This window comes from Camelina sativa, chromosome 13 (assembly GCF_030686135.1).
Source record: "Camelina sativa cultivar CO46 ecotype springtype chromosome 13, ASM3068613v1".
NCBI lineage: Eukaryota > Viridiplantae > Streptophyta > Magnoliopsida > Brassicales > Brassicaceae > Camelina > Camelina sativa.
This window is the reverse complement of record NC_141892.1, coordinates 7,159,184-7,183,837: the sequence shown is the minus strand read 5'-3', so window position 1 is coordinate 7,183,837 and position 24,654 is coordinate 7,159,184. Positions and strand designations below refer to the sequence as shown.

The 24,654-nt window shown below is 34.1% G+C and overlaps 6 protein-coding genes and 1 pseudogene across 11 annotated transcripts; 2 read left to right on the top strand and 5 right to left on the bottom strand.

Annotated features, from left to right (window-relative positions):
• Positions 1-1,505: 1,505 nt before the first annotated feature.
• LOC104706082 (cation/calcium exchanger 1) lies at positions 1,506-3,537 on the top strand. The gene has a single exon (XM_087482653.1). It carries the CDS (start codon positions 1,679-1,681, stop codon positions 3,392-3,394), a length of 1,716 nt encoding a protein of 571 aa, XP_087338779.1. The 5' UTR covers positions 1,506-1,678; the 3' UTR covers positions 3,395-3,537.
• Positions 3,538-4,435: 898 nt separating this feature from the next.
• LOC104735834 (cation/calcium exchanger 2) lies at positions 4,436-6,978 on the bottom strand. The gene is made up of 2 exons (XM_010455686.3): positions 6,564-6,978; positions 4,436-6,375 (listed from the first exon to the last, which is right to left on the bottom strand). Exon 2 carries the CDS (start codon positions 6,358-6,360, stop codon positions 4,669-4,671), a length of 1,692 nt encoding a protein of 563 aa, XP_010453988.1. The 5' UTR covers positions 6,361-6,375; positions 6,564-6,978; the 3' UTR covers positions 4,436-4,668.
• Positions 6,606-7,801, bottom strand: LOC147929272 (uncharacterized; the record flags this gene model as incomplete). The annotated part of the gene is made up of 2 exons (XM_087480551.1): positions 6,606-6,860; positions 7,750-7,801. Coding segments are annotated over 2 exons (132 nt in total), but the record flags the coding sequence as incomplete, so codon positions are not given.
• A 780-nt stretch (positions 7,802-8,581) lies between these two features.
• Positions 8,582-9,773, top strand: LOC104735833 (uncharacterized; annotated as a pseudogene). Its single transcript, XR_015577381.1, has 3 exons — positions 8,582-8,831; positions 9,142-9,403; positions 9,492-9,773. The product of XR_015577381.1 is annotated as an uncharacterized LOC104735833 (transcript).
• Positions 9,774-9,833: 60 nt separating this feature from the next.
• On the bottom strand, positions 9,834-12,238 carry LOC104735832 (uncharacterized). 2 transcript variants are annotated; one of them, XM_087480119.1, is made up of 3 exons: positions 11,641-12,238; positions 10,324-11,484; positions 9,834-10,233 (listed from the first exon to the last, which is right to left on the bottom strand). In XM_087480119.1, the coding sequence occupies exons 1-3, from the start codon at positions 11,641-11,643 to the stop codon at positions 10,042-10,044; spliced, it is 1,356 nt and encodes a 451-aa protein (XP_087336245.1). In that variant the 5' UTR covers positions 11,644-12,238; the 3' UTR covers positions 9,834-10,041. The 2 variants fall into 2 exon arrangements, with proteins under 2 accessions (XP_087336245.1, XP_010453986.1); XM_010455684.3 differs by lacking the exon at positions 11,641-12,238 and having other exon boundaries at positions 10,324-11,634.
• Positions 12,239-14,328: 2,090 nt separating this feature from the next.
• On the bottom strand, positions 14,329-17,220 carry LOC104735831 (peroxidase 57). The gene is made up of 3 exons (XM_010455683.2): positions 17,000-17,220; positions 15,015-15,463; positions 14,329-14,892 (listed from the first exon to the last, which is right to left on the bottom strand). The coding sequence occupies exons 1-3, from the start codon at positions 17,195-17,197 to the stop codon at positions 14,607-14,609; spliced, it is 933 nt and encodes a 310-aa protein (XP_010453985.1). The 5' UTR covers positions 17,198-17,220; the 3' UTR covers positions 14,329-14,606.
• Positions 17,221-20,117: 2,897 nt separating this feature from the next.
• Positions 20,118-22,266, bottom strand: LOC104735830 (heat shock protein 90-6, mitochondrial). 4 transcript variants are annotated; one of them, XR_015577475.1, is made up of 7 exons: positions 22,063-22,163; positions 21,772-21,840; positions 21,415-21,658; positions 21,221-21,323; positions 21,012-21,107; positions 20,747-20,924; positions 20,118-20,332 (listed from the first exon to the last, which is right to left on the bottom strand). XR_015577475.1 is itself a non-coding variant. In XM_087480322.1 (6 exons), exons 3-5 carry the CDS (start codon positions 21,652-21,654, stop codon positions 21,013-21,015), a joined length of 438 nt encoding a protein of 145 aa, XP_087336448.1. In that variant the 5' UTR covers positions 21,655-21,658; positions 21,772-21,840; positions 22,063-22,163; the 3' UTR covers positions 20,591-20,924; position 21,012. The 4 variants fall into 4 exon arrangements, 2 of the variants coding, with proteins under 2 accessions (XP_087336448.1, XP_010453984.1); XR_015577474.1 differs by lacking the exon at positions 21,772-21,840 and having other exon boundaries at positions 22,063-22,266; XM_087480322.1 differs by lacking the exon at positions 20,118-20,332 and having other exon boundaries at positions 20,591-20,924.
• Between the last annotated feature and the right edge of the window lie 2,388 nt (positions 22,267-24,654).

The window sequence follows — 24,654 nt, the reverse complement described above, 5'->3', positions numbered from 1 at the left end:
ATATACGAAGTCATATAATGGTTATATATAAGCAAATATTAGTCCTATTTACAGGTAAGTGTCTTGTAATAAAGGCCTAATTTGAGCCAGTTTTAGTCATGTGATATTTATTTTTTTGGGGTAAGCTTTGGTACATCGAGAAGAGAACCATATGAATCAATCGCTCTCGTCTCTTTGCATTATTTTATTCTCTTGGAATAAGAGTTTATATTTTGTATTGCACTGCCATGCCAGCTAGATGAATATACCAGGAATCTTTGGATTCCTTCTCATTTATCGACATAAATTTGCGACCAAAATAATAAACTACCGATTCTGGTTGGAAGTATATGTATATGAACAAGTATTAAAAAGAAATAACCGATAATAGACAAAAATAATATTTGTTATATGAAGAACTAACAGAAAGACAAAGTATCAATTACGTTGCATAACAATTCATGTGACTACAACTAAACGTTGTGTCAATATAGAGTAGATGACATCTGCTATAAATACAAGAAGAATAACTAGTTTTTCACGAATATGGAAAATATACTACTAACTTAGTTTCAATGATATTTATCAGAAAAAAAAAACAATAAAACTAAGTTTCAATTATCTCAAATTATGGATAGAAAGAAGCCGACGGTTTTTTTTTCACTAAAAATAAAAGGCGCCGGCGGTCCAAGAAATTTATTCCTTAAATTCCTTAACGATGCAAGAAATCACAAGAATGTGGATATATGATTATGTTTGAAGAGTCGTGACTCGTGATCGGTTGGGATTACGTTGCAAATTGTCGCTTTGATACTCTTCCATGATACAACTTCTTAATCATATCAATCGACCTTTAGGTTTGGAGTTTTCTCTATTTTATTATTTTTCGAATCCTAGTTTCATTAATTGTGTCAATCATATCATCACTCTATTTGATAACTTATACAACCATGTGCTATATAATAATCATTTTTTTTTCTAGGCCTAAAACGTTAGGCAAAATTAGAAGAAAAATTATCTTCTTTTTCTTTTTTATATAGAAACCTATGAACCTAAGTTGGTGATTAATTCAGCACAATCTTTCTTACTCAAGTTAATGTGTTTTTTTCTATTAATATTTTCTGTTGACTACTATTTTGAATCGAATATTATTACTTATAAGCCTAATTTTCTACTACAACTATATATCTTAGTTTTGTATATTTTTTTTATAAAAAAAAATCTACTACATTAATCCTTAACTTCTTATAGTATAGATTATTACTGTCACAAATGTCATGACACGTTGATTTGCATGCCTCGAGACAATTACACTAGAAAATTGAACTCCAAGTTGGACAATAACACACTACGTACAAATTGTATAGTACATGAATATCTCGTAAAAACCAATATAACAGATAACGAGTTTTATAAAAACACTTTATCAACTTCGATTTTTCTTCCTTTGTGTGAATAATAATTGAATGTAACCTCCCCCACTTAATATATATTTCCCATAAAAAGACAATAATTTCCCCTACCCACATCCGCATGAAAAAAAAAGAATATTATATTTTCCGAAATGTATTAACAATTCAAAATTCCACACAAAAATATTACAAAAATAAAAAATAAAAAATAGTACAATTTTCTCATTATTATATCAAAAACCTAACACCCCTCATTATTGCTCCCACTTAGCAATCCGCTTCCGTGAATGGCAAGTCTCTTCTCCTCACGTCTCAGCTTTCGTTCGCTCTCTCTCCTCATCAACCTCTTCTTCGTCTTCCTCATCTATCTCCATTTCGCTTCACAAAATCCTCCTTCTCACTCCGGATCCATAGAAGCCTTAAATTCTCTCGTCGGCGGCGACAGTGACAGCTGCAGCGGAGGACTCGCAGCCCTCGACGACCACCGTTCGAAGTGTTCTTACATTAAATCTAAATCAAAATGTGGCCCACAAGGTTACATAGACTATCTCAAGATTTTCTTCTGCATCTTCGGACAATCCCCTGTTTTGGGCCATCTAGTTTTATCCGTCTGGTTGTTTGTTCTGTTCTACTTGCTCGGAGACACGGCCGCGAGTTACTTCTGTCCTTCTTTGGACAGCTTATCTAAGGTTTTGAAGCTGTCTCCTACAATGGCTGGAGTCACGCTTCTCTCTCTAGGAAACGGTGCCCCTGATTTGTTCTCCAGTGTTGTCTCCTTCACTAGATCGAATGATGGTGATTTCGGGCTCAACTCTATATTAGGCGGCGCGTTCTTCGTCTCTAGCTTCGTTGTCGGGACGATTTGCGTGTTGATTGGATCCAGAGATGTCTCTATTGACAGAAACAGCTTTATCCGCGACGTGGTTTTTCTTCTGGTCGCTCTTTGCTGTCTCGGTTTGATCATCTTCGTGCGCAGAGTAACTATTTGGGCCGCTCTCTGTTACCTATCCATTTATCTACTCTACGTAGGGTTCTTATCGGTTTCACATTTCTTTGACCGCAAGAAACGTATGTCCGATCAGATTCTTCGTAGCAGAGAGGATTTAGCCGAGATGGGCGTCCCGTTGCTAGGCTGTATAGCTGAAGAGAAACTGGTTTTGCCAGAGAAACCAGCCCAAGAATTCAAGATTGTGTTTCTTGAGCCTCCAAAAAGGCACCGGTCTTGCTTCTCAGTGCTAGTGAGCATCGTAGGACTACCTCTATATCTCCCCCGGCGGCTCACTATTCCCGTGATTTGCGAAGAAAAATGGTCAAGGCCTTGCGCGGTGGTATCCACAGCCATCGCGCCTGTTCTACTAACCGAACTCTACTGTTCTCATTACAGCGGATCCCAAAGAAACCTATTCTTGTACATAATTTCAGGATCTATCGGGCTAATCCTCGGTATCTTAGCATACTTGACGACAGAAAAATCACATCCGCCGAAGAAATTCTCATTAGTTTGGCTTCTCGGAGGCTTCACAATGAGTGTGACATGGACATACATCATAGCACAAGAGCTAGTCTCTTTGTTAATATCCTTAGGGAATATCTTTGGGATTAGCCCTTCCGTGCTAGGACTAACCGTCCTAGCTTGGGGCAATTCTTTAGGCGATCTAATCGCCAATGTGACCGTGGCGATCCACGGAGGCAACGACGGTGCGCAGATAGCACTTTCGGGTTGCTATGCAGGTCCACTATTCAACACGGTAATTGGACTAGGCGTGCCACTAGTTATTTCCTCATTGGGCGAATACCCTGGGGTCTACATCATTCCTAGTGACAATTCGTTGCTTGAGACACTAGGATTCTTAATGGTAGGCTTGCTTTGGGCACTTGTGATAATGCCAAAGAAGAAGATGAGACTTGATAAGCTTGTCGGTGGCGGCCTACTTGCAATTTACCTCTGTTTCTTGTCCTTGAGATTGGCTAGGGTTTTCGGAGTCCTCGATATCGACCGATGAAAATTTGAAGTATTGTAATTTTTTTTAAGTTTTGTTTTGGGTTGTTTTTGTAATAGTTAAAGTAAAAGTTGCAAATAGATCATAATCTGTGGTCCCTTGATTTTAAGAAAACGTTGTGAATACTAATGAGAGGGATGGCCAAATTTGTTTGTTGCTGAACACTCAATTCCTGTCAGGCTCACTTAGTACCTCACTTAAACTAAAAAAACATTGGATTGTTGTTCTAGGTTCATTGTTCATGACTTCAGGGATTGTATATATATATGACATCATTAATACCAAAATTCTGCTACCAAGTTCATTACATGTGAATACCTTCATTATGAAATAAAAGATAATCATCTTTTTGGTTGTTTTTGTGGTTTTGGCTCAAACCACTAATACGTTTTCCAAATTTAAAAAAACATAACTCTGATTAAAAGAAAAGAAAACAAAAAAAATGGTTTCAATTAGGTGAATTAAACCGGAATGTAGCAAATACGGCCAAATTTCTCTTAAATGTAAAAAGTCCCTAATCAGCTATATATTGTGGTAACGGACATGGCTAAGTGTCCCCAAAAATTGGAGTTATCCTAATTCCAAAGATACAGTTTGCAGACAAACAAGAAAAATGTGCCAAATTAGGTTATATGTACACGAGTCATGAGATAAGGAATTAACAATAGAACAAAGAAAAAAAACACATCTTATCTTAAGTTCTTATGCAAATTGGCAAAAAGAGACAAGTGTTGTCGCGTCAAGCAACTCCCACAATACTGGGAATTAAATATAGTATATTAATTCCCTTTGAAGATAAATAAATATACTGGCAGAAAAAGAAAAAAAAAACATTATCTCTATGAGATCAGTATGTGTGTTACTTACTTGAATGTATGAGCAGTGATTGTTGACTGGTCCAGTATGTGACACATATTACAAAATCTAGCTACTCAATTTGAATTACATAACTCTAGTATAAGGCTTCCATAAGCAAGAGAATCTCATTGAAACAATAACGAAGTAGTATTTATCTTCTTATCAAAACTTTGGAAACTTGTAACCTTACGTAAACAACTTTTTTTTTGCATTTCAATTCATACAGTTACAGTAGTTTTGCATAAGTTCCTCTTCCTCAGGAAACCGAAATTGTATCATATATTACATGGTGTTGAAAAATCTACGTTACAATCTAGATAAGTTATCCATATATATCTATACATTACAAAATCGGATTACTTTTACAGCGTAGAAGAAGATTATACAAACCACATGTTATGTAAAAAAAAAAAACAAAGTTAGTGAGCATCTCCAACTGTTTGCATAATTCTTATAGACAATGAAGCCAAATAAATGACCAAAAGCCCTATGCCCATCACACCACCAAGCCTCATACGGTTACTAAACAGAACCAAGAACGACCAAACAAGTCCTATGACCAGAAACCCAAGACTCTCCAACAAACGAGGATCTGTCTTGATCACAATGCTCGACGGATAAACCTGCCACGCACATCCAACAAGGGAAATCCCGAGAGCGAACAATGTATTGAAGATTGGACCGGCGTAGCATCCAGATACAGCTACTTGAGCTCCTTCGTTCCCATCGTGCAGCGCCATTGTCACATTTGTTATTAGATCTCCAATTGAATTCCCCCAAGCGAGGACCGTTAGGCCTAAGATCGAAGGGCTTACACCGAAAATGTACCCTAGGGAAGTCAAAAGCGCAACTAGCTCTTGCGCCGACATGTAACTCCATGTCATGCTCATTACAAACCCTCCTGCTAACCAAGGTAATAACCATTTCTTTGGTGGGGTTGATTTCTTCGTCGTGCCTCCTGCAATGAATCCAAGAGCTATACCGATCAAACACCCGATTAGATAAACAATCCCGGCTTCAGTACTCGTAGGTTCCCGCTTCCAGTTCCATAGAAACGACAACAGAACCGGAGCAAATGTGACAGAGGCTACAGCTAATGGTTTAGACCAGTTGGCTTCACTCACAACAGGAATTGTCAATATCCTTGGCAAGTTGAGAGGCAGAGTGATCACCCAAATGACCAACCTTTTCCGGTGATCAAACCCCTGATGATCACCATCTTCGACAGCCTGATGCTCTCCAGTAACAACACCACCATCTTCAATATGCTCAAGATCAAGCCCATCTCTCTGCAAGATTGGTTCACTAAGACTACTACCACGCTTATGGATTGACTCAAGATCAGAGTCAGAACCTTCTCCACCAAATCTCCAAGAGATATACACAAAGGCAACATAAACAGCATAGAGTGAACAAAACCCAAGAGCACCCCAGAAATTGATCTTTCCATAGACCAAAATCAAAGCCAAAGAACCAATCGCCGCACAGAAGAAGCAAATATCTCTAATAAAAGCAGCTCTCTCGACCCTTACACGTCTCTTATGCAACGCAATGCTAATGACCCCAACAACAACACATGTAACAAAAGAAGAACCTCCCACAACAGTGTTGAGACCAACATCATAAGTACCTTTTGATTCTCCCATGAAAGAGACCAAACTTGCAAACAAATCAGGAGCACCATTACCAAGAGATAAAAGAGTAACGCCAGCAACAGTTGGTGACAAATTAAGAAGCTTTGAGAGACTTTCTAAAGAAGAACAAAAGTACTCAGAAGCTGTATGACCCAATAGATAGAACAAGAGAAGCAACCAGAGGAAGAGAAGAAACTGACCCAAAATTGGGAACCTTTCGAAATTACAATAGAGGAAAGAAAGGTAATCGAAGAAACCTTGGTTAGCACATGGATCAATCGATTTCAAGTAAGCACACTTTGATTTGTAGTCATGAAAGTGCTTTAAAGCACTACAATCATGCTCAGATTTAGGTTTTAGGAGGGCACTTGAATCAACAGGGTTGGTAAAGAAACCTAACAGAAGACAAGAGACAACGAGAAGGAATGTGATTGTCGTCAAGTAACCAAAACGGGTTGAAGAAAATGAAAATCCCATCAATCAGAGTAAAACCTGAAAACGAGAAGAACCAAAATCAGAAGAAAGATAGATAAAGTTTGTTTTTTTTTTTATCAGAGAGCAGAGTAGCTAAAGAAGAAATTTGGGGTTTGTTGTTGAGAATCTATAAATAGGTTAACAGATCATGAAGAAAGAGATAAACACGAACTCTACGCGGAAAGAGAAAGAGATAAAGCACTGACCTTTATTGAAATATATCAGGAAGAAGAAGAAGAGGGATCGAATTCGAATTGATGCTTAAATGGAGAAGGAAGGCGAATGAATACAACACACAAACACTTTAAGAAGAGCAGTGGAAGACAAAGCGTCAGAAACAAAAACAGAGGAGGATCTATAAAATTAGTTTATTTTTATAAAGAATTCGAAAAAAGTTTGTCACTTTGTCATTGCCGTTTTGGGTTACGGTGATTTGGGTTTTGGAATTGGCTTATGTGTCGGCTCCACGATCATCTGTGCGTCATTTTCTCTTTCCATTACGTCTTCGTAGACAAAGGGAAGAACAAGAAGACGAGGGATGGTCTCATAGCGAACATTAACTTCATAGGCTTTTTCCACAAATTATATAATAATTTAAGGAGCTGACCCAGCAATTTTTTTTGGTGCTTATTCCTTAAGCACTGTCCTAATGATAATAAAACAGAAACATTCCGGTTTGGTTCGTAATCAACAACCGGTTTAAGATTAAAATAGGGATTGTTTAAGTTTATTCTATGACTAAAACCGTATCTAGTGGTATGTATGCTATGCATTGAAGTGAACCGAGTCAATTATAACTTATTTAACAGATACATTAATTTTGATATTTTGATGAATATATATAATGTAATGTAGTATATGTTGTTTTGCTTATTTTGTCTAGTTCTATTAATTGTTAACTGTTTCTCGATTGATTAAACTAGTTATTGGTAGCTGAGCTTAAATCACCGCCTTATCTTCTGATACTTCCCAGATCACATGAGGATAACTTGAAAATGTATTAAGAAGAAGTTGATAGAATAATGCGCTTTCTAGTACGATGGGTCATGGACTCATGGGTGTGACCGGTGGTGTCGTCTGGTACATTATTATTAGCTTTCAAATTTACTTTCCTTTTATATATTAAAAATTTGAAACTTCTTGGTTCGAACGTATTATAGGAAATAAATATACATTCCATATAAGAATTATACTATAAAAATTCCAAATACTGATTGAGACACCCACGATCATAAAGAAAAAGTTGCAAAAAAAGGGACAGAAAGATACAAGTAGAAAAGGTTAATATAAAGGATATCGTACTGTGACAAAGATAAAGTTAATAAAGAAATTTATAGTATACTATTACTCGCACAGTCACACAACGGATAATTGTATATTAATGATGTCGACTGGAAAAAAAAATAAAAACATAAAGTCGACTTTTATTACTAAAAGGAGTAAGTCGGTCGATGGATTAGTATTTAGGAATTAGGATTAAGGATAATATTTAGTGAATTTCAAATAAAATCGAGCGTAATAATCAAATCGAGTGTGAATTGCAAATAGTAAAAGTACCGAGTTCCTAGAGCCACGCGGTCTTCAATTCAAACGCGTTTGTTTGTCTCTCTTTTTTTTTGTTGCTTTTCTTTAGTTTACACTTTACAGTTTTGCTTTTATTGCTTGAGATGCAAATAATAGGTGAGTAGAAGTCACAAGAATCAACACGTACGTCCCCTTCTACTAATTTACTCGATATAAAACCTTGGATTACTCATGGAGATTTGATACAATCAATATAAAAAAAAAAAAAAAAAAACTAAACACCAAACCACAAATCCTTGTAATTGACTACCACTCAAACTTTTTAAACAGATTTATCTATTGTTATTTGTTAGTTTAGTCTTTTTTTAAGATATGTTCCATTACTTATGTCCAAAAAGTTGTAGAGTTGTGTGACTTGTGTCCAAAAATTAATATCTGATTTAGTCTTTAAAATTAGAGATGAAGAAATATCTTAAAAGTGAACACTTAAAAAGCCGACGGACCCTTAAGACAGCAAGAGTTCGACTTATATTGTTTTCTTATGGAGCCCAATCCCATTGTCCAATCCCAAACTTATTAATCGATCGCGATATCTCTCCAACCAACTCATAAACATACCAATTCCTGAAAATTTTCGGTTAGCAAAATTAAAAATTGCAACCGGATATTATACCGGTTCGGTCCGGTTATGGGGACAAGAGACTTACGAGTGGGCGATCTCTCCAAAGCTATCATCATCATTCATCATCACTCTTTCGATCAATCTTACGATTTGTTAGTCTCGTCACAATCTTCGAATTCGCGTAGAGCATACGACGATGAGTTCCGCTTTAGATTTTGCTTTTCCGGCGACATCGAGTTTTGTTAGCGGAATCCGACGCCGGATTCCTTCTCGTGGATTCGGTTGCCGCGTGAGATTGTGCTCCCTTCGTCCTTCTTCATCTCTTAAGGTTAATAATAATCTCCTCTCTTCGTAATTTTTTTTGTCCATCCTCCTCTGGGTTGTTGTTTAATTCATATAGAGAGGATTACCAGATTAGTCGTAGACTGTATCAGAGTGTTAAATCTGAGATCTGCCTTGTGTTATTTCGAATTCTCTGTATCTGAAACTAAAGCCATATTTGGAAACATAGCCTAGCTTAGCGTAAGTAACGTCTTATGGAAATCTGAATCTTACCAATGTACTTAGAGTGATTGAGATTCTGATAGAGGTAACATATTGACATATTGTTTGCTAAAGGTAATTCTTTGAATTCATAGGCTGAGTCAAGCTTAAAAAGAGATGTGAACCGACAAAGAAGCAGTCTTGAGTCTATGTTCTGATATGATAAACCCATTCCTGAGGAAATAATCGAGGAGCCAGTAGGATTATCTATATCGGAGAGAGAGATTGGTGATAATCAGCGTTGTACTTGTTGTGAAGCTAAAGGTGCATTGCTCTGTGCCACTTGCTCTGGCACTGGTCTATATGTAGACTCAATTATGGAAAGCCAAGGCATCATTGTTTAAGTCCGTTGCTTAGGTAAGCCTCCATCCCTTACTTGTTCTATGCAAATTACTTTTGTCTTTCATCTTCTTAGTTCTTAACTAATATGTTGCTTCTGTTGTAGGTTGTGGTGGAACTGGTAACATTATGTGCAAAACTTGTGGTGGGCGTGGTCATGTAGGACACTGATATGACTCCGAGATTCACTTGTTTTTCTAGTCACCACTTTTATACGTCGTGCCTTCTCTCTGATCTTATTGTAAAAACCTACTTTTTTGAGTTCCACATATAGATTTGTGTTCCTGTACTGATGTAACCACTACCTGAAACATTTACAATCTTGTAACAGAGCCCGTTCAGTTTCTGTTGTTATATAAAATGGTCTCCTAAGTGGCTGTGACTATGACTCTCTATCTCCTTCATTGCTCTTTTCACTATTTACGCAATCAGATACAGACAGTGGATCAAATCAAAGAGGAAAAATATAAAGCAGGGAAAGGATCAGAACTGAATCATTCTCGTCTCACTTTGTATGTACATTCCTTCTCTAGCTACATTTTTGCAATATGAAAGTAAACAATCTCCAATTTTTAGTCTAAGCTTTTTAAAATGCCTCAGTAAAAAGTGAAAGTATTGTTTCTGAACTAAGTGGATACCATCCGTATCTGAGCTCTCTACAAGTGTGTTACCTCCTCATCCTCATCTTCCCGCACTCTATTCTCCGCTTCTCTTTTTGCCTTTTCGATATTTTGCCGCTCGATACGCTGTGGAATTGTGTTATCAAAGATATCGCTCTGTGGATCCTCAGAATAAGCTACATAGTAACCCATCACAGATGCTTGTAGCCACGCAGATGAAACTCTCCCCTGAAACGCACCACCAAAAACAGGTACATAAGGTTACATAGTAAAAGCTATTTTTGATTAGTTTCCTGCATTTTGATAATAAGATCTTACCAAAAAGTATCCGATGATGAAAGCGTAGATAGTAAGCTCAAAGAAGTGATCCTTTTGGATCAGAAGCTCCCATATTCCTGCAGTTAATGCAGAGATTGCACCAATTCCCATGGCGCTATAGAAACAGATGGAGCTGGTGATGTCAAAGTCAATCAATTGCTCAAATCCAGCCACTGTTCTGAACGTCCTCCATGTATCACTCGACGCTTGCACAAACCCTTTGTTGTAAGCTCCCACATGAACAAATCCATATCTGTTTCCGGACAAAATAATATGATTGGCAATCCAAAAGCAGCCTCGAGTACTTGTATAGATGTCCTGGTCGTCGTCGCACCCATCCTGCAGATTAGAGCACCGGATCGATCCCCTAAAGAGTACAATAAGAGGAACAAGTGTTGAACCAATGCAAACGCTCCCGAGCTGGTTTTTCAGAGTGGCACAAAGTGCGTCACAGGCATTAATGAGTTCATCACGCCTGAAGTATACATATGTGGCTTTCGAAATCGCGACTTCTTGAACGTTTTTGAGAACCTGCATTGTCCAGGCAAGGCTTATCACGAGGATGGAGATGAAAAGTATATCTGGACGTGTCCTTGTAGCAGTAGCTCCACCGATTCCAGCAACCAAGAAACCAGAGTAAAAGACGCTTATGATCACTGATCCAACTGCTATAGCCCTGGTTCTTGCAGGTAATAACCCTGTGGCGATTGACATCATCTTGAAGGTGAATTCATGCTTGTTCATGACGTAAAGCCAGCCATACATTGCCGTGACGATACTATAGACCACAAGAAGTACACCGAACCCTAGAACCACGTTTTTGTCGTAGAGAATAAGGAAGAGCCCGACGGAGATAGTGAGTATCGGTGTGAACCAGAGCGTTGCTTTGACTGTGGCTCGTATGTTGCAGACGAAGAAGCAATTCCAGGCTAAAGAGAGGATTCCGGAGATAGCAACAGAGGATAACAGAGGAGTGTACCATTTCTTGGGATGGAAGTTAGGTGATTTGGTGAAGACGAGACCTCGTAGCGTGAGAAAGATCACAAAGATCGAGATTAGGGTTAGTTGCGTGTAGAAGATACAAGTGAAGAGGCATCTGAAGAATCTTCCGGGTAGTGTTTGTTGCTCTGCGGCGGGAGGAGTTACGGGTTGTTCGATTTCCTGCATACAAAAAAAAGAAGCAAAAGGTAGGAGGCATAAGAATCAGTAATCTCAGTGAGAGAGAGAATCAATGGTGAATTGAGGTTAAAGAATGTGAAGCAACGACGCTAATGCTGATTTGATAAGAAGAAGAAGAAGAAGAAGTAGAGTAAGTACCATTGAGATAGACGAAGGTGGATGTACGTCACGGACCTCACGGTTGAGGAAGACGAAGGTGAGTCACGGTTCTCTTGCGGCGGAAACGGTGACGAAAGGTCAAAGAGACTAAGAGAGAGAGAGGAGAAGCGAGGGAGTAAAAGTAAAGACAGAGAAAGAAATGGTCGATTATAAGAGAGAGAGATCTTCTTGTTCTTGGTTCTTAAAATCTTCACGTGAGAGGCCAAAAAGGCCGTTGTTTGTTGTTATAGACAATTCTTCAACGTCTCTGTAACTTCGATTTGAAATTTGATTTAAGTCTCTCTCTTTCTCGCTTTTCCCGAGTTTTTCCTCGTACTAACATTCCTTGGTACCCAAGTTTCACATCCTTCTTCGTCTCTCTATATGTATTTTCCTAATTGTGTTATTTAAAGTAATTTAGAAGGTGTTAGATTTACTTAGTAGATGAGATAATTAATGGTGATATTCCTAATTTATCTTAGGTAATCCTAAGAATATTATTCTTAACCATATGAGGTGTGAACACATAAACGAAATCATTCTCTCAATATATAAAAATTAATATAATATATGAAAAAAACATTAACGGTTGAGTTTCTTCTTCTATATAGGCTATATATATATATATATACAAAACTTCTATAAATTAATAATGTTGGGACCATAAAAATCTATTAATTCATAGAGGTTTTAATTTCTCATAAATTAATAATTATTAATTTATAGAGAGACTTTCCTAATTTAGTAAAAAAACATTAAAAATAAGATTTAATGGTTATAACAAATATTTTTATAAAATAAATTACAATGAAAATAACAATTATCATGTTTTGACAATAGCACTCAAAGATTTTTATACAGTAAAAGTATCAAAAATAAACTATAATAAAAAATTAATGTATCGCTATATACATATATTTAGATAATTCTATATAATTATTAATTTATATTATTGATGGGACTATATATTTACAAAGGATTTTCAAAAAAAATATTATTTTATTATTTTATTATCGAAAAGTGTCCAAAATTACACTAGTCCCAACTTGGGACCAGATAAATCAATTAATTTATAGAGATTATTAATTTACCGAGTATTAATTTATAGAGGTTCTACTGTACCTTGATTGAGCCAATGCTTTCTCACACTTAATAAAAAAACAAATACTTTAGAAATACAACAACTAAAAAAAAACTATACAATTTTTTTAATCTCTTAAGTATAATAGAATAAAATATATTATTAATAAATAAAAATAATTTGAATATAAAATATGAAAACTAAAACGGAAAATGTTAAAATTTGTCCTGTCTTGTACCCCCACGGATTGAACCCTAGTTATTTAGATATAACACTACCCAAATTCAAAGTCCAGAAATATGATTTTGCTTATATTTAATTTTACTTACTTTTACTCATATTTTGCATATATTTTGCTTATTAGTTTCTTATTTTCTGCTTATTAGTTTCTTATTTTTTGTATATATTTTGCTTATTAGTTTTGTATCATAAAATTAATGTTATTGTATCCTTCATTAAGAAAGCCAATTTCACACTCTTACAATCTCATAGAACAAAACAAGAATATAGAAAATTAAGATTCATACATACAGTATATGATTAACCATGATAAAATATAAATCAATATTGTCAATACCACATAATATTTGTATAGTTAAGATACATTCTCCAAATGCAGACTAACATTATAATACATAGTAATTCTCTGGAAAATTGCAAATTAGTAATTCGGTCGCTGAAGAGACCACAGTTTCCCTGACCAACGGTCTGTGCACCCAAAAGAGCCACAACATCGAGCGTTGGACCAGGTAATGCCACGTCCACATTGTTCGAGACCCTACCCACTGGGAATTGGACCAGGTAATACCGTGTGGAGGAAACTCATATCAGCATGTCAAAGAGTGATATTTGGGACGATGTCTTCAGTTATTTTCAACATTCCGGGTTTGCTCGGTTATGGTCTAGAAAAAATCCATGCTGGTGTGGATACTGTTGCGGAGCAGACGTTCATACAGTCACTGGCTGAGACTTTAAAAAGTGTGAAGCTGGTTTACGACAAGATATTTGTTGTGGGGATATTTACATCCCTCTTATTCTTTATAGTTTCTGAAGGCTTGGTGTCTGTGGTGTGGGCTGCATCCACCGATATTGTCTCCGTTTCTGCTGGTTTCTTCAGTGTTTTTTACGGGCTGTCTAAGTATACGCTCTGAGGGTCTATCATCGGGGGTGTCGTACTCGCTGCATTTCTAATCATCTGTTCTGCTTCCGTTTTCCCATTTAACGTGGTGGCTTCAGAGCTTCCAATTTTAGTATGACAAGGAATAAAGGGGGGAAGAAATAATTACAGTACTCTTGCACTACTATTATCTATTTAATCATGTTGTATAGGAATAAACTTTTACTACTGTGGGTTCAACCCTAGTTATTTAGATATAATACTAGCCAAATTCAAAAGTTCAGAAATATGATTTTGTTTATATTTTACTACTTTTACTTATATTTTTCATATCTTTGGCATATATTTTGCTTATTAGTTTCTTATAATGTGAGTTTCATATCATAACATTAATGTTATTGTATCCTTCATTAAGGAAGCCAATTTCACACTCTTTCACTCTCAGAGAACAAAACAAGAATATAGAAATAAAATTCATACATACAGTATATGATTAACCATGATAAGATATAAATCAAAATTGTCAATAGCACAAAATATTGGTATAGTTAAGATACATTCTCCAAATACAGACCAACATTATAATATATAGTAATTTTCTCAAAAATCGAAAACATCCAATTTAAGAAAAGCCTTATTCATGCAATAAAACCCCAACCAAAACCAAAAAATGAATTATAAAATATAAAGAGGATTTGAAACTATATATATGTTTCAAATGTAGTATTAGTAATTATATCCACACTTTTGCTGTATAATTCAAGCTTCTCAGTTGAATCTTCTGCAGTTCCTCCTGATCTCACCGTTACGGCCGGTAAGCACATCAACGGCACCCATCTTCACCATTGCCCTAACAAACTGACGCTTGAAGAAAGCGTTGTTGTTAGCATACCTAGCCACAATGCCACGAGTCTGTGGGTCACTTGCGAGCCGTTGGTCAACCTGCAACACTCCTCTTCTTCTACGGATCTGCTTGAAGAACTGGTTGTCGAATCTCAATGGAGTCGACTGGTCTAGGGCCGCTGATGCGCTATTTCTGCATGTGTTTCTTAGGCTACATAAGAAATTGAAAAAAAAAAAAAAATCAGAATGTTATTTTGTTGATCCAAATAAAAAATTTATTCTTGAATGTGAAATAATTTTGTTTATAAATCGTGAACCTTGTAACTAAATTACCTGGTAACTAAAGCAGGGTCCATGGATGAATCGGGTCGTCCGGTTCCTTGGAAATTAGTGATTCGGTCGCTGAAGAGACCACAGTTTCCCTGACCAACGGTATGTGCACCCAAAAGAGCCACAGCATCAAACGTGTTCAACCCTTTGTTGGTGAAGAAACTCACGGCTCCTGAGACTGAGATTGTTGGACCAGGTAATGCCACGTCCACATTGTTCGAGACCCTACCGTCGCGCCTTCCTGTGGGGATGCTGTAGCTCGGGCCTCCGGCTAAGGCCACCGAGTCACGTGTAGCTAATGTGACGATGTCGGCACATGAGACTGTAGAGGGGCATGCAGCCTCTAGCTGAGCCTTGATCCGGTCGATCAGGTCAAATTCTCTGACGCTTCCGTTTGGACCAGCAGCTTTCTCGGAATTGGTTGAGTCAATGAGGAGAGAAGCGTCACAACCCTGCAAACAAAATTTTTAAATAAGATTAACCAGACAAAATGATATGAAATTTGCATTTTGATATACAAGTATGCAATATCTCAAATTAAAATGATAACGTTCTTTAGGTTTTTCATGTTTATAATCCCCTATATAATAAAACGGAAGTACACAACATTGTTTTGTAGACTATATAAATTTAATATGTTGGTTACAAATAAGTTATAGATTAATTTATAGATTAATTGGTTACAAGTTAAATAGTGGGTACAACCTTAATTTATTTTCGGAAAATTTTATTATTAGAGCACATTGTTTCCAAAAATCTTAAAAAATATATTTTAAAGAATCATTTGATATCATCTAACTTACCATATTAATTTACTTTATTAAATTATTCATCAAATAAAATCTTTTGATATGTAACTTGACATATTAATTTGTTAATTATCATTATACTTCACCTCTTATTTTTATATATGAGTCTATTTTGTGAAAACAAATAAATTATCATATTATTTATTATAATTAAAAAATAATTTAATTTCTGGATATACCATAAGTTGAACTTTTAAAAACAAATATAAATGGTTCAATCTATTAAATATTCAAGTTTTAGTAATATTATTCTTTAAAAATAATATCTATTGAATTAAAAATTTTACTGAGTGACATGTCAAAATTTGAATATTTAAATTCAATTTCATACTTTTTTGTTTAATTTTATAATTTTATATAAGATAATAAACTTTAAATAATATATTTTGAAATAGTTTTAAAATATTGAAACTTGATATAAAAGTTAGAATCTATAAACACTGTAAATTGATATATCACTATAATATGAAAGAATTTTAAGAAACCAAGTATATTAAAACAAAAAGTATAACAATATATTAAATTACTCATAATATAATAATAACTCGCTATTTAAAAACCAAATTTACAAAATTATGTCTTATAATGACATTTAAGTCATGATGTAGAATATACATTGTTGAAATAAATTTACATACATAAACTAATACAACATATTAAAATTTTATTTTAAAATAGAAAATATACAAAAATTTGTATAAAATAAAATTTAACCAGTGTTATAGCAGGGTACTTATCTAGAATCATTAACAATATAAAACTTACAAAATATATGTCTTTTTCAATCAATCATATTTAGCATATGATTTTATTGCATAATATTTTATTCAAAAAAAAGCTGTTAAAAACAATCACATAAATTATATTTTATATAAAAATTACAATATAAATAAAATGAATTTTAACCCGTGCTCTAGCACGGATCTTAATCTAGTTTATTATATTTTGATAATCTCAAATTTGATTGACAAACATATAAATAATTTAAGAACTTAAAACTAAAAGCTATAAAAGTTTAAGCCACTATGAGTAACATATTTATTAAACCGCCTCTGAGGCTCTGAACATATGCACATATACATATCGTATTGAAATAAGTAGTTAAAAATATATAATTGACATGGAGTGTTTTAAAAATGTTGAGCTATATCAAAATTGCTATATATATTAAATTCTTACCCTGACGAAACAGTCGTGGAAATGCATACGGAGCAAAGCTGCAGTGACGGTTGGGTCAACACCAAACCGTTGGCGCACTAGATTGCGTACGATAGTCTCAGCTTGTGGGCATGACCGGCTATAAAACCCGACTCTCAATTGAGCAAACGCAATCGGGAAAATAAAGAAAAGCACAAAAAGAGAAGAGAACTTCATCATTTGTTCTGGTCTTAGGACTTTTCTTCTATGTATTGGCTTATATAACTTCTTGTAGAAAGGGTTGTGAGTCCTTTGATATAAACCAGAAGATGAATATATATATACGAGAACATCAACCGTCTAAAAATTATTTAGAGACAGAATACAATATTAATAAATCCCATATATATGCCGAATAAGTTAGAAAGTCAAAGGTTATGTTATTATTTAGATAATTAAGCTTAGAAACGTTTGCAAAGGCGTGCGAGCGACTTTGTAAACATTCCCTTGCCATGTTGTGAATTTAATATTGTATATACAATTTGTATGATATGCTGAAAATCTGATCCAGCTAAGTCGATAATATATAGTAGAATTGTAATCAATTTACATGGTGGATTAGGTGTGCAATTTCATCCTAATCTGTATCGATTTCATTTTCTTGCCGATTTCGATTTTGAACAAAAAATGTAAAAGTCAATTTAATGAAATGGTTATCAGTATAATTAAGCGGTGGTTCTTTAAAACCACTTGGCTCTAATATATTAGTATATTCTATTAACATTTAACAAGACTTTCATATGATTGAGAATGTTTTGGAGGACTTAGGAAAAAATAAATTAAATTAAGTTTTGGACATTCTCTTTTATTTTAGTTAATGTCACATGTACAACAGCCATATAATTGCAACCATAACAACTTAACAGTTGTTGCAATAGTTTAATTTTATCATAAACTGTTATCCAATAAGAGAAATATAACTAATTAAGTTTACCTCAAACATGGACATCACGACAATTGCTGATCCAGAGGTTCGGTAACTGATTAGTTTAGTCGTCAAATTATATACATACATTCATAGTTTTTTTTTTTTTTTTTTTTTGACAAATACATACATTCATAGTTAAAACGACTGATTTGTTGTTAATTCGTCATGCCTCAACAAATTTTGTTTAAGAGTTGTATACATATATATATATATAGTATACTATACATTCAAATTAAATTCCAATATTCTTTATATGTATAGTGAAACCACAAAAGAATATGTAACGTGTAGAAACATAAAATGATTTGATATTTTATTATGAGTAGTGTACTTAATACAATTAGGAAATCCTTCTAAAATTTCTGAAAAGTTCATAACTAAGAGATGTTTGAAAAACATTTGGGAATTGGGAAATGGGAACGATAAGGAAGAAGAGGGAAAGTGACTATGAGGTTTGGGGATATTATTTTGACGCTTTCGTTATTCTGATTTTAAAAATTACTTCTAAAGTCGGTTTCGTGGCGAGTTGTGTAAAGATGCTGGCACAAATGATTTGCTTGTAATGTGACATTCTCTTCGCTTACATTATTATACTAGCATTGAATATATTAAAATATCTAGTACTATTATTACATATGCATTATTCTTTCGAAAAAAATTATGTATAATAATAATTTGTGTTATTCGTGATTGTATTGTACCACTATTTAAATTAGATATGCATAATAATATTTTGAACTTTTACTAATAAGATAAAATTTAAGTTTAATTTATAATTTCTAAATTTTACCTTTTTCCAGTTTTTCCCAAATGGGTAATTTTTCTAAACACTGCTACAGAAGAAGTCCTTTTTCTCAATCAAAATCCTCACAAAAAGGTGTGGCTTTGGGTGTCCCTTACAATAATCCTATATATTGTTGTCTTTGAATGTGGAGTTAATTATTCATGTTTTGAATCTGTTTCCGATCGATATATCTCACAGATCTCGAAGAGGAACACTAATAAAGGCAACTCGGAACTACGGTCGATAGACTACTAATGAGGTTAATTATATAATCTAACACCTATAATGATATTTTTAGTTGTTAAGACGATACCAGCTAATACAACTAGGTGTTATAGTGTGATCACTAGGATTGTCCCCATTACCATGTACATTCAATGCAACTTATTATGTTGCCCCTCCTGCTAACAAAGATGTTTTCACAGCTCCTATTTCTCAAGTCTCAATCATGATTCTCAGAAAATGATGTGGTTGGAATTGTCTTCGATCGGCACTCTTTGTTGTCTTATAATCTCATGTTTTGAATTTGTTGGTGATGCGGCTCATGTAACTCAAGTCCAAGTCCAGCACGCGAAAACCATTGTCGTGATTCGTGAAGGCTGAGGCGATAGTGGACCACACAACTAAGGTATTTAGTGAGTAATGAACTTATATCTTATCTATAGCTCCTACCTAATTTCATTTCTTTTGATGTTCTCAAAAGGAACATATTGTATATCAAAAAGAAAAGAGGCTTATTATATAATGAAAGTTGTTTTTATCAAAAAATTTACGGGAGTAGCACCGATATATATGACGATGATGATGATGATGATTGTACAAAATATAGTATTGTTTGGGTTTAAAATTTAAAAGGTCGTTTGATCCCAAAAAAAAAAAAGGTTCTATAAGGACCCAAAAGGCTGAGCATATTCCCATAGGATTAAAACTTGCATTGGACTTTCTGTTTAAATGTTTTATGCGTTTATGGACATGCAAATATTTTTGTCTAAAAAAGTGTATTTGTTTTGAAACATAGTGACTAAGATAACAAGTTTTAACATTGATAAATGATTTGAAACGATGACATTTACGCGTTGAGGTCAAACAATGACCCAAAAGGCTGAGCAATTTCGTTGTGTATACCAAAAAACGTAAATACTACATATATATATATGTTAGCACTTATTTTTCAAAATATGATTAATGCATGAATCTCTAATATTTGACCGTTTACAGGTTTTTTAATTATATAATAGTACAAATCAAACAAAAAGGTTAATTGGAATTTAGCCTTTTGGCACTTCTTGTGATTGCTAATCGTTCAAGTGCGTGACACATCAGATCACTTAGAGCATCATTAGTGGAGTACCTCTCCTAAGTTACTCTCAAATTAAGGTTGCTCAATCTTTTAAATAATAATTTTTTAACATAACAACCAAAATGTTTTTTTTGGTTCTTTACACAAAATAACAAACTTAAACTAACATAATCAGCAACATTTTCATATTGGGGACCCAATTTGCTGTTTCATATTGCAACAAGATTTGAGTTTTCTTATACACATTGTGGATTCTGCAAATAAATTAGAAACTAAACTTGAAATGAAAGCTTGGAAATGATCCTGCAATCACAAGATACTAAACTGCTTCACTGATGCTGCTACAATGATCCCTAATAAACTTCATAATACATTTTCTCATAAACTAGCCCTTACTACATCAAACACCAACCTAGCACAACGTAATCCTATCATACCAACAGAGACACAATCAATGCCAATTTCAATTGAGTTCTGAACAAAAACTTCACATAGGATCCCTAGAATTGAATGGTACAAGTTAAGACTCAAAGAAAGCAATTAAACATCAAGCAAGCAAAATTCACCAGAAAAATTAATAGCCATCTCAGAGAAGTTTCCTCAAAAGTACAAGACAAAGTCCTGACCACAACAAACTTAAGGAGTCCTAAGGTGAGAGAGAGAGAGAGAGAGAGAGAGAGAGAGAGAGAGAGAGAGAGAGAGAGAGAGAGAGCTTACGCCGTAGTCTCTTGGCCACCTCCTTGACAACCAAACGAAAGAGTCCTAAGGTGAATTCTAGAGCATCCTAAGCTCTCCCCATGTCCCAAACCAATTGCCAAATCACTAACAACGCCTTTAGCTGGTCAACCACTCAAGCTTTCCTCTAAAGCTCTAACTCTGTTTCTAACCAAGCGCCCTATCAAACATTGTAAATTCAAGAATCAATTCCCAAAAAAAAAATCACATTAAAAAACGAAGAGAAACATACAAGCCCAAAGATTACCTCATAGCAACATTAAGCTCTTTAGCATCAATGGTGCCAGACCCATCAGTGTCAAACAGCTCAAAAGCTTCCTTAATCTCTTTCCTCGAAACACCTCTGTACAAACTCGACCGTGGTAACAACACCAAATTCAAAAATTATCATATTAAAATCTCCAAAAGCTCCAAAAATCATCATATCATATTAAAAGAATAGCATCAAACACTTGCCTAGATCCAAGTCTTCCTTGCTGATATCTACAAAAATTTTGTCCTTGTAAGCTTTTAAGCTCTGTACGGCAACTTCATCAATAGGTTCTACCAAGTATAGTACCTACGTTCACAAGACAAATAAAAGCATGTCAATCACCACTGAGCTAATAGGAATATTTGCAACAAAGAGCCCCATTCAGAAGAACACATACCTCAAGTCCCTTCTCAAGGATCTTCTCGAGAAAAGGTGCATTCTTCGCACTTGTAATGCTGTCGGAAGCTATGTAATATATGGCTTTCTGTTCAGGTTTCATGTTCTCAACATGCTCATCCAAGCTGATCATGTCATTCTCACTCTGGGAGGAGAAAAATCGAAGCAGTGGAGCTATGCGCTTGTGGTTTTCACGGTCCTCTATGCACCCCAGTTTTAAATGTTTGCCAAAAATTCTCATAGTCCTGTAAAGTAAAAATATTGTCAGGAAAATCATCACCAGAACGTAGTAGTGATTTCCAAAAGGAATAAATAAGATAAACTGTAAGGAAAGGGGAACAAGAGTACTGAAGCATACTTCTCTGTTTTCACTTAAGGATATGCCCAAAATCATATCAAAAGCTTTTCTCATCGTTTATCACGAAATCTAACCAAGTGTAGGAAAAATAAAGATCAATTTTTTACACTAAAACCTTCAATCATAGAACCCTAGTTTCTTCATTCTAACATTCGATGATTCCAAAAAGAATATCCCCGTTTTCAAATCAGATCTTATATAACCGATAATGCAAAATTGTGTTAACTATAGATCCTAATCGCTACACACAAAAAAAAAGACAAAGAGCAGCAATCAAAGGTACGAACGAACCATCTCAGCAATGAATCCAACAGTGGTCCACCAGAATCGCGTGTTCTCTCGCCGGAGTTTTCGAGAGAGAAGAGAGAGACATAAAGGAAGAAATGGAAAAGAAATTGAAGAAAAAAAAAAAACGCTTTTATATTTTAGCAACAACCATTCAGGAGCCGCCACGTAGCGTTCCTAATGGGTTACTCAAGTCAAAATCCTTCCGACAGCAACGATTCTTCGTTTATGGACCCATATATGGATTGTTTATTATTAATTTAGGGCCCAAAATCCAAGAGTAACTTAGAGAGTACCCATTACTAATGATAGTCTTATATACCATATTAGATTAGGGACTAAAATTTCATTAAAACCTCATTTGTTATTTTTGACTAATCTATCTCCGTCCAAATGCTTCACTTTGATTCAACAAAACGAATTTGAGAATTTTGTTTTGATTTAAAATTTTCGTTAAAATGAACCATCTAGATGTTATTTATTTCACACAAAAATAAACATCAGTTTACAGTTTCTATTTAGATGAAACATCTCAATAAACAAACAAATTATATCTATATAGAGTAAAAAGAAGAGCGATCGTCATGTGTTTCGTCAGGATACATGCATATCAAAATACAAATAATTTGTTGTAATATATTTGTTCTCTTTTCTCACAATATTGTTTTCTTTTTCCTAGTTATTTTTAGTATCCCTATGAGTGATCTGCAGATTCATCGCTCAAATTAACAAAGCTCAACTTGCTTCGTATGCGTCAGCCCTACGATTATATTATTTGTAAACTAAGTCACAATGTTTGTAATCGAACGTCTGGTATCAGTTTATATTTCACTACCTCTAGTTTTATATGTTATTTTATAGCAAAAGTTACATATACATGGAATCTAAGATTAAGAAAATTTCTCATTTTCATAACCAACGGAACTGAACCGGAAAAAAATCAAACCAAAACCGAACCAAAGTTCCTCAAATAACCAAATGGTTAGTAGAATCATATATCCAAACTAATCAAAACCGAACCAACAATTAAATGGTTAACCGAAATATCCGAAAACTTAGAATATACCAAAAATAATATACTTAATATTATGTAAAACTATAAAATAAACTTAAATTTCTACCTTCAAAACAATTAAATACTTTAAATTATCAATTTATTTAAATGTGATTATTTTGAATTTATTAAATTAAATACTATTTTGTAAATTCGGATCAGTATTTTTCTTTTTAATTTTTTTCAACGTATGTTTGGTTAATTTCGGTTATATTATGTTATTTTTGGTTACTTTTGGTTATATTAGGTTTATTTAGTTAATTTCAATATAATTTATGTTCGTTATGGTTATCTGCTCAACTAACCAAACCTAAACCGAACCGAAAGAAACCGAACTGAACCAAAATTTCTGAAATATCCAAATGGTTATTATATTACTATATCCAAACTAACTAAAACCGAATACAACCAAACTGAAACCAAATGGTTAACCGAATGCCCAAACCTAAATATATGTATAACTAGGGTAGCCCAGGCGTTGCATCGGTTATTACATAATCGCTATTCTATTTTCAAAAAATAACATAAACTAGCATGTTATTAAAATTTTGGTTTCTTTGTGTACATCAAAATATTTTACTTATGTTTTGATTATATTTTATATAGATTTTGCTTATTTTTTGTTAATTTACTTTTTCATATTAAAAATATATATAAGAATGTGAACTTGTCATATTGGACCATAAACGTATGTATTTGTTAAACCATCTTAGATTTGTTACCATTTTAGCAATAAATCTAATATATTGCATTGATAATGATATCATGCATTTTAAATGTTTGACTTTTTGGGTTCTTATTATGTTTTAAAATATAAGTAGAACAATATATGGATTTAAATTAAAACGTTTTACAATATATGAATTGTAAATTAATTTAGTTTGATCTTTAAAATAAAATGTTGGAATAATCTCTCTCATGTATTTTTTAATATAAATCTATAAAAGATAAGTAATAGTGTATATGAGTTTGATATTTTTTTTTATTATAGTTGAAATTAACAAAAACAAATAATTATAAAATTTAATTTTAAAAATAACAAATATCAGAAAAAAAAGTGTCAACTTCTTAAAATATGAGTTTAGAGAAAATCTTACTTTAATATATAAGATAAAAGTATGTCTTCGGTTGTACATATGTAAGTGTATGTATATATATAAAGAGAGAGAGTCCGTACATGTTAACAGAGCAGGACCACACAAGAAAGATTTCAGAGGAAAGAAGCCTCAAAAGTCTGTCTTATAAGATTTTGGTCTTCAGGACCACAAAGAGAGTGGCTTCAGGTTAACTTTTATGATCCTCGTACTGTCTCTGCCCAACCCCTAGGGGGTCTACTACTTTATTCTTACTGGTACTAAGACTTTTACCATTGTCAATTTTGTATTTTTCCAATACTTCATATGACGTATTGTGGGCATAATCACCAAAGGTCCGTATCTTACAATTAATAACTTATCTAAAGACTCTCTTATAAAAGATAAATTTAGAGACGTATAATGACTCTAATATAATAATTAACACTGTTTTGAGATTTCTTAATTTAT